The 9,518-nt window shown below is 27.1% G+C and overlaps 1 protein-coding gene across 1 annotated transcript; it reads left to right on the top strand.

Annotated features, from left to right (window-relative positions):
- Positions 1-5,146: 5,146 nt before the first annotated feature.
- LOC129613846 (SET and MYND domain-containing protein 4) lies at positions 5,147-9,518 on the top strand. The gene is made up of 8 exons (XM_055528133.1): positions 5,147-5,534; positions 6,459-6,641; positions 6,746-6,886; positions 6,946-7,147; positions 7,246-7,367; positions 8,011-8,647; positions 8,970-9,129; positions 9,226-9,518. Exons 1-8 carry the CDS (start codon positions 5,174-5,176, stop codon positions 9,391-9,393), a joined length of 1,974 nt encoding a protein of 657 aa, XP_055384108.1. The 5' UTR covers positions 5,147-5,173; the 3' UTR covers positions 9,394-9,518.

Here is a 9,518-nt window from a genome sequence, read left to right as displayed (position 1 = left end):
ATGTAGGCATTTATTGTTTTTCTAATACTAGAAAATACGTATTTAATATTTGTAGATGAATAAAAATAAATATTTCTTACATAATTGCATAACTTTGTAAAAATAAAGTATGTGTGCCCAGATACGATATAACAGTTAATAACTATAAATATATACCATTATATTTTTACTAATATATTATATGATTTACAAAAAATCCATGGATACCAAAAATATAGAGTATAATAACTATGAGATTATGGTGACCACTTGTACAGATGCATACTGTACTCTTACTATACTGATGCGCTGTTACTCTTTAAATGTTGTATAACAGTATATGTATAAATAATAAAAAAAATTAAAAATTTTAAAAGAAATATACGATAAAATAGTTGATTACGATTGATTGGAATCACAATTTTAAAGAAATTAAAGATAATATGGAAGCAGTTAGAAGAGTGATAATTTTGATGACTGTATTGGTTGCTTGCTAAGTTAAGCTAGATTTTAAGCGCTTATCACTAGGTATACGTCGACCTGATAGATCTGTTATAATACGATCGCATCTCAATACTCCTCCTTGCCTAAACCAATCCAATTTTTTTATGAACTTGTTGCTCTTCAAACCTCTGTTTCCTTCTCATTAGAACCGGAAATGAGTTAAAAAAACGGGTCACCGCGTCTTCCTTCTCTTTGCCGTAGTAGCTTCTGTAGAGAACATTCTCGGATCGGCCTTTCCTTCTGGCATGTTCGCTAATTAAATAGTGTTATAGTTCCCTATAATAAGTCCGAAGCCTGAACGGTTTTGTAAAATATGCTATAAAAATATTAATTAGTTGGTCTTTGTATATTACTTTACTTATAATAGAAAAGTTTCCCGACCGTCCCGCGTATGTAAACATAGAAAAGAATTTGTTTTCAGTAATAAAAGGATAGTAGCTTTATTAACTTTCTCTCTTGCAATTTGGTCGTGTCTCACCAGTTATTTAAAAAATATTTTTTTTGTTAAACTTGGTTTACCACTGCTGCGGTTGAATTTATCCCGAAAAATCTTATAATCCATCTTATAATATTACAATAGGAAAGAATGTATGCATATATTCTGTGAAAGTGATGTTTTCCCACAACTCAGAGAATGAATAATACGTACAGGTGTCTAATAAAGTTACTATACTTATACTCATATTTAATTCTGTTTTTAAAATATTATTTTGAAGATTTTATTATAGATCATACCTTACATAGGAGAAGTTATGTGATCACACTAAGTAAAAGATATCGTGGCTCGCACAGAGACGAATTTTTCCAAGTTTTATCTACATTAAGACCCATTTTTGTGTATGTTCTACTTTTTATTATTTAAAATTTTTCAAATAGCTTCATAACTTTAATGTTTTCAAAATATTTGTTAATTAATATTGAGTTCTTTTTGTATATATGGTCACTATACAAATTAATGAAAGTATTATTGTTGTTATATAACAATAAATATATATTTAAGTATGTAATGAACATGTTCTGAGGTTACAATAATATAATAATAATAATAAAAAAAAGAATAAAAGAAAACCTAAAGTTAATTCTTAAATGACTTTCCTAGAGAAATTATTTGCGAGAATCGATAATAATAGCTAAAATTATGATAAAATTTTCAGATAATTTTCTATAAAAATAAATTCAGAATTTTTATTTAGTTTTTTTTGTTCTGCTTCTTTCTTCAATTCATTTCCTTATTTATTCTTCTTCTTCCCCGTTCATATTTTCTTTTTATTCCATTATATTTGTTCATAATGCTTAAAAAAAAAGAAGAGAAAATAAAAGAGAAAAGAGAAAGGAAACAAAGACAGATCATGTAAATTTAATGTATCCTTATGTACTTATATGTGTGTATATGTATGTGAATTAAATAAAGATTATATACTCGTAAAACCAATAAATGAATCCTTAAAAATCCTTCAGGGATAATAAAATAATTTCACAAGTTTTTATTATTTTTCATCTTTTTTTTTTCTCGAGCTTTTTTTCGGATATTGAAATGATTTTCTTTTTATTTTTATTTTAATTACTTTTAGATATTAAAAAATTTTTATTAGTAAAAGAAAATTAGACGATAATAATTTTGTGTTTTTAATTGGTTATGTTGGAATTTTGTTTATGCAAGAATATAAAAATTTTATACTGAAAATAATTATTTGAGTTTGAAATTTAATTTAATTTGGTTTGTGATCGAAAAAAAAATGATCATAACACAAATTTGATGCAATTAAATTTAATTCTTATTAAAAGAAAAAAAATAAACCATTATCGTAAACGTGTTTCGAAATATTATTGAAATTATTGAACAAGGAATTTATTCGAATAATATTAAAATATAATTGACAAAATTAAATTTATTAATAATTTATTAAAAATTAGTTGCCTGAAAATGTTGATTGGGTTCTGATAATTATTAATAATATTAATAATATTGTTTGTTAATTAAATAATAAATTTATGATTAATAATCTATTGTGCCAAATTTCCAAAAGAAATATTGAAAACGAGGTTAATATTATTATACAATTTTCTCGTTCTTAAATGTTCGAGAACTCTCCAAAAGAGGGGCGAATTACTGTTCACAATTTATATTCAAATTTGTAGTAAAATAAAATAAAAATTCTTTTCCAATAAATAGTTTTTTCCTCAATTTCCTCCAGTGAAGAATGAAATGACCGTCAGAGTAAAGATAATTTAACCCGAATTTCACAAAAATTTTGTGTAAAGTAGAACATCTCTCTTAAGTAAACTCAATTGTTCACAAAATTATGTTATTCTAAAAGCTTTTAGAAGCTAGCAGTAGTAAGAACCACAGCAAACGAGAACGTGATGGGTATAATGCTAGAGGGCGAGGATTGGACTAAGTGTATGTAAGAAATTAAAATATACGCCCCTCGAAAAAAATTATAAGAGTCGCAAAATAACATGAATAACTCCTGGGCGTTGGATTCGCCACGAAATGATAAATTTTCTTTTCATTTTCTGAACAGGTGTTGAAAATCATCAAAATACAAATAGAAGAGTGATGGTCTTACAACCCAACTTAAAATTCCATTGAGTCACAACTTCCGAAAACTATAGTACAAACCATTAGTTTTGCTCTATCGTGCTTTTGTTTACCCCGTGAAGGAAGGCGCAGAAGTGTTTTTTCAGCATTTTAGGGTAAATTGAGAGGTATCATTCGTTTCAGTCTTCCTGTCTTTTTTACCCTCCCCCATCTCTATGAGTCGGAAAGCCTCAATAATCACACGCACAAACTTTCCTATTTATGGCACAGTTTATTTTTTCTTCACTTATTTTGGGAACACCAAAATTCTATGTGAACAAAATAAAATGATCCATGAAGAATAGAATTTCCGCTCTCCAACATATTTTCAATACGTTATACGCAACAGAGAAGAATTAAAAACAAAATTTAGCACATATTTTTTGCATCTCAGACAAATTTCATTGCAATTTTGCTTTTCAATTTTTGCGAGAGAATTTGTTTTTTTTTTTTGTGAAAAAGATCCCAAATAAACAATTTAATTTAAAAGTTTGTTTATTGATTTTGCACAAGTTTTATTTGAAATTTATTTTATTTAAAACTCAAAATTATCAGGAAATTTAATTTTCACCTCATAAAATATCCATTAAAAATGCAATATTGTTTTAATTTAATCCAATTTAATTTTGCAGCAAGATGAGGATGTTTGGGTCAATGTTCTGATGGTTGATACTTCCATTATACTTTTATTATGAATTTCTTAATAAAGCATTTGAATAATTTGTTTAATAAAAAGTTTTATTAATAATGATTAAAAATTGTAAAAGTTCTTTTAGCATAATTTTTTCATTTTTTTCCGATGAAAATTTCAAATTTAATTATGATTGTACATATACAAAAGCACGTATTTCCAAACGGCACGATATTTGTTTTTGAAAAAGTTTCTGATTTTCAAAATTATCGGAAATCTATTAACTTTCATTTGAATATTAAGTTTAATTACTTTGATAACCAATTCAATATGTACTGTTGTTATACTATGTAAATACGGGCATACTTAGTAACCTACATAAATATCATCATATTTTAAATCTAACTTTATTTGGTTTTGTATTGGTAGGGTAGAATCATACAATTGAGAAAAGCTATTATAGGCGAAAGTAATTGATTGTTTGTTACTTGGTTGACCTAAGAACATCCGATTGTCACCGTGCGTTCAACTACAGATCGCTCATTTCAAACACCCCCCCTTTTGGAGACGCTGTCTTAATCTCCGATGTCAATCTTCCTCGTCCAACCCCGTCATGCTTTTTCTACCCTATGTGAATAGTCAAGCCCTCAACAGGCCGAACACTAGATAGTGAAAAGGAGTTACATTCTTGTTCATCTCTCGGCAGCTGTGACACTGAATGGCTATCCCCAATGCTCTCCTGACAGTCAATATTTCGTATTGACTAACGCTAGGCCAGCAATGATCCGCCGAACGAAAGGAATATACCCGATTTCCTAAGATCGTATTTTATACATTTTTCTTGCTGCCAGGCATGGAAACAGGGCTTTCCATTTGCGGGCAATTCCCATCGTTGGAAGTATCGGTAAATAATACCACCTCAAACCGCTGTTCCATTGACCACGAGAAGGGCTTACTATACAAGTAATAGAAATTTTATAATTTTTTTTGGATCGTTCATTTTAGCAAATTGACATTAAATATTTTTACGATCTATTATTGCCAGACTTTTTTCGGTAACACTCCACAGTTTTCACTCCACAACGAAACTGCTCTGTTTATTGTATAAAATATTTAAAATTATGAATGAGAATTTAAAAATTCTCTTAAAATTTTCATTCATATCATTTTCACATTCATTTAAAAATATTTTCTTTTTTCATTAACTCGTTCTCATTTTTATAAAATAAGAATAGTATTTTAAATATTTTGTAAAAATTCTATTTATAATTTTGAAATACAATTCAGCTCTTCGTAGCTGAATAAATTTTGTGTAGTGTCAAAAAACACAATATCGTAAAAATTAGCTCAGTTTGCATTTGATGCTCTTTGCATCAAAATCAAAATATTTCTTTTTACTTGTTATACCGTTAAATTTTATAAACTTTTTTTTTTTTTGGATTTAATTCATTTAAAACTAAAAAAGAAAAACTATAAAAATGTCATCTAGTTCAGATATTTATAGTCAAGCTTGTAGTTTCCGTACAATACAATCTGATAAAAATGGGTTTTTTAGGGAGTTTTATGAAGAAGTAAAAGAATCATGCGGTGAAAAATGGCTTAAAAATTATTTTGGTCAATTTAAATCAGATCAAGCAAGAATTCTATCTATATTTAATGATCGTGAAATAAGTGATATCGTTATGGGTATATTGGAAAATGTTCAATCGGTTTATAAAAAGAAAGATGCAACATTTTCGGCACAACGTAGAATTCAAGCTGAAAAAAGTTTCCTTTTGGGTGATTATTCAAAAGCATTAATACTCATCAATCAAGCGATTCTACGAGCTCCAGAAAAAGGTAAGTTATCAATTCAATTTTTTTTTTCTTTTCATTCCTCTATAATTTCACTTTGCTTGTTTTTTTTTCTTCTTTTTTTTTAACCTGAAAAAGAAAATTTATCTCTTTTTTTTTCTTTATATTTTGCTGAGGTTTTTATTTTATTTTTTTCATGTTATTTTGAGGTTATGATAAAAAGCAGCACATTAACGTTATGTGGTATTGAGATATACGTAAGTTAATTATCTGAATTTCAACTGTTTAAAAAGGAAAATTATAAAAAAAATGTAAAAAGAGTAGTTCTTTTTTCCAATTTTATCTTCATTTTTAAATTTTTCCACGTTTTGAATCGAAAATGAAGAAAAAAACAACTGCTTTTTGTATATTAAAATGCAAAGTATAGTGGCGGTGGCTTTCTTTTGCTTGATTGAATAAAATGTTGACGAAAAGCATTTTATAAAATTATTCACATTTGAAACGGGGTACAATCATTCAGAAAATTATCGTTTAAACTATGGTACATATTATAAATAAATTTTCACATTTGTGCTGTTGATCAAGTAGGTAGTCCTATAACATTAATTTTATTCATGAATCACTTGCCAGTCTCGGTAGTTAAAGAATTATTTTCGATGATACTCTCTATATACATATCTGATGGTTAACTACACTAAAGAATTTATAAAAGGATTTATTTAAAAGAAAAAAAATTATTGAAAAATATTGTTGAAAATAAAATGCGGTAGCGCAAATGTAATGAGAATTAATGATGCTGTTTAAATCAATATTTCAACAAATTGTACATGCGAGTTTCTACATGAAATACATTTAACAAGTCGTAGTTACATTATGTAAAATAATTTTAATTTTAATTAAATATTCTCGAATTAAATGCAATTTTTAAAAATAATGCTTAGTACATGCTAATTTTTTGTTAATATTCAGGTGCTGATAAAGAAATAGATGGTGGTTTAACATTAGCTTTAGCTTTATGGCAAAGATCAAGTATTCTTATAGAAATGGGAGAAGGAGAACGTGCTTTAGCTGATTTAAAATTAACAACAACATTCGGTTTAAATACAAAACAAAATCCAGAATTTTATATAAAAATGGCAAAAGCTTATACATGTAAGTAATTTGCTTAATTTCTGATCATTAAAATTATTTTTGATCCATGACTTAAATTTGATTTTTGAAAATGAATAATTTTGTTATTTACAATATATTTTTAGTAATGGGTGAAAATGCTAGAGCCAAAGTTTCCTTAGGAGTTGCTGAATCATTTTTAGCTGGTAATGAAATTAAAATTGAGAAAGCACGGAATGAAATCGAACAAATCAATCCAACATTGAAAAAAGTTCAAAAACCTAAAGGTAACTATTTCGCTGCCGGGTATTTTGAATACATTATATAAAATATTTATATTTTTTAGTTCCATCATTAACTGGTGGTGAAAATTCAGAATTAAAAGGTGCATCAAATCTATTAACACTTGCCGAAAGTCCTGATAAAGGCCGGTATATAATTGCAAAAGATAACCTCAAAACTGGAGATATTGTTTTGACAGAGGAACCTATAGCTGCTTGCCTTTTACCAAATTATTATGGAACACATTGCCATCATTGTCTACAGAGGTGCTAGAAAAAAAAACAATTTTTAAATTTTTAATTAAATAAATTTGATTTATAATGTGAAAATTTCGTAAGCTCATACAATTTTTTATTTATTTTAGGTTAATTACGCCAATTGGTTGTTACAAATGTTCTGGAGTTGCATTTTGTAGTTATGATTGTATGACTGAGGCATTTAAAACTTATCACAAATATGAATGCCAATATACCGATTTAATGATTGGTAAGTTTAGTAATAATTATTCACACACACTTGCACTTTACGGAGTTACCAAATTGAAATTTCGGCATCGTTATTATTTAAAATTTTCCATCCAATTTGATTTTAAAAGTTCAAATTTCTATAGGACACTTTATAATGGTGCTTTAAAAGTAAAATAATTCTTTGTTACATCACAGACCATATAAAATTATCCATAATTTATTAAAATGAATGGTAAAAACTTACAAAAAAACAAAGAGTAAATAATTTTTCCGAAATAAATTTTGTTATTTTTTCTCTTTTCTTCTCATTTGCTTCAATAACGATTCTTCTTTATCTCATAATTTAACAATTATTTTAATATTAATGTAAGGGAAAAATTGTCCTCTTATACCAAATATTACTGGGTTCAGTCCATTGCTGTACGAAAGGACTACATGTAATATAAAATTATTTACTTCTGCATAATTCATGTTAAATTGCATTGTTTGCATATTATACATTACATTACATATAATAATTGTACAATATTATAATATGCAACATAATGGCAGAATACCTACTCATATACGTTACAAATGTGTGTATATAGGTATAAGTTGCTTATGTGTAATTTCCATATGAAATAAATATCTTTTTCTTTTACTGTTTTAATCACTTTTAGGTTCTGGCATGTCCATTCTATGTTATATTGTATTGAGAATATTTACACAATCAAAAACTATAGATGATGGTCTACAATTGTCTAATGAACTTATCACAAAATTATGCACACACAATAATTTACGACAACCAGAAGATTTTTTGGCACGTGGATTAATGGCTGCATTTTTATTACGTTGCCTTCAAAAATCTGGTTATTTTGGTATACGTATAACGGAGGGTGTTAATCCAACAAGTAAAGAAATTCAAGTTGCTACCGCTCTCCTTGGTTTATTACAAGTTGTTCAATATAATGTACATGAAATTTATGAAACAATTTTAACTAATGAGCATCGTTTTGATGGTTCAAAAGTTGTATATATTGGTGCTGGTTTATATCGTGTTGGATCATATTTTAATCATGAATGTTGGCCAGGAGTTGCAAGATATTTTTGTGGTAAATCAATTATTTTAGCATGTACGCATCCAGTTAAAAGTGGTGATACTGTATATGAAAATTACGGTCCCGTTTTCACAAAAATGATACTTAAGGAACGACAACAAAATTTAAAAGGACGTTATTTGTTTCAATGTAATTGTGATGCATGTCGAGAAAATTGGCCAACACTACAAAAATTAGATAAAATGGTTAGATTCAGGTTAGTTACAATTTTTTCAAAAATTTAGGAGGAGGAGAGAAAGAGTAAAAATCATAACAAAAATAACAATATTTTTTTTTATTTTGTATACTTAAATCACAAAAATAACTATGAGAGAAAACAATATGAGAAAAATATTTAGGACATGAAGAACATTAAAGATATATTGTTATTTTTGTTTAGAAAATTTCACTTCAACTATAATATTACACACATATTGTTTATATCCTTTATTCTACTTACAATATCAAGGATATAAATGTATGTATATGTGTCTATGTGCATGGTTATACAGTTTAGAGTTAATTTTTTGTTATTGTAGGTGCACTACTGCAAATTGTGACAACATAATAAAATTTCCAAAAGATATTAATAAAGATGTACGATGTACAAAATGCCGGAAAAATATTTCATTGAAGGAAAGTGTACTTACGGTTATTAAAGCTGAAGAACTTTATAGACAAGCAGCAAAATCAATGAAAGTAATATTGAAATTAAAAAACAATGAAAGAAAAAAAACAATTTGAAATTTCTTGAAAAATTTATAAATTTTAAAACGTATGTATGTATACTTTTAGGAACAAGATACAGAAGCAGCTATTGATTTTTTCAAAGAGGGTATAGATTTATTTTATCAGGTTGCTGTACTACCACATAAGGATACATTGATTGCACAAGAATCATTAAGATCATGTTACGGAGATACTGCAAATGTTTCTTCTGTTATTGCTGAAGCAAATATTTAATGATGAAAAGAATGTCTTTATAACTATTTTAGAAAATTAGAAAATGACTGAATAAGAATTGCTTTTAGAAATTAATTTTTTTTTTTCAATCATTTTATTGTTGTATAGTTGCATATTATATTGTA

The sequence above is a fragment of the Condylostylus longicornis genome, unplaced genomic scaffold, assembly GCF_029603195.1.
Source record: "Condylostylus longicornis isolate FDR11 unplaced genomic scaffold, ASM2960319v2 ptg000092l, whole genome shotgun sequence".
In the NCBI taxonomy this organism is placed as follows: Eukaryota; Metazoa; Arthropoda; class Insecta; order Diptera; family Dolichopodidae; genus Condylostylus; species Condylostylus longicornis.
The sequence above is the reverse complement of the archived record's forward strand: the minus strand, read 5'-3'. Positions and strand labels throughout refer to the sequence as shown.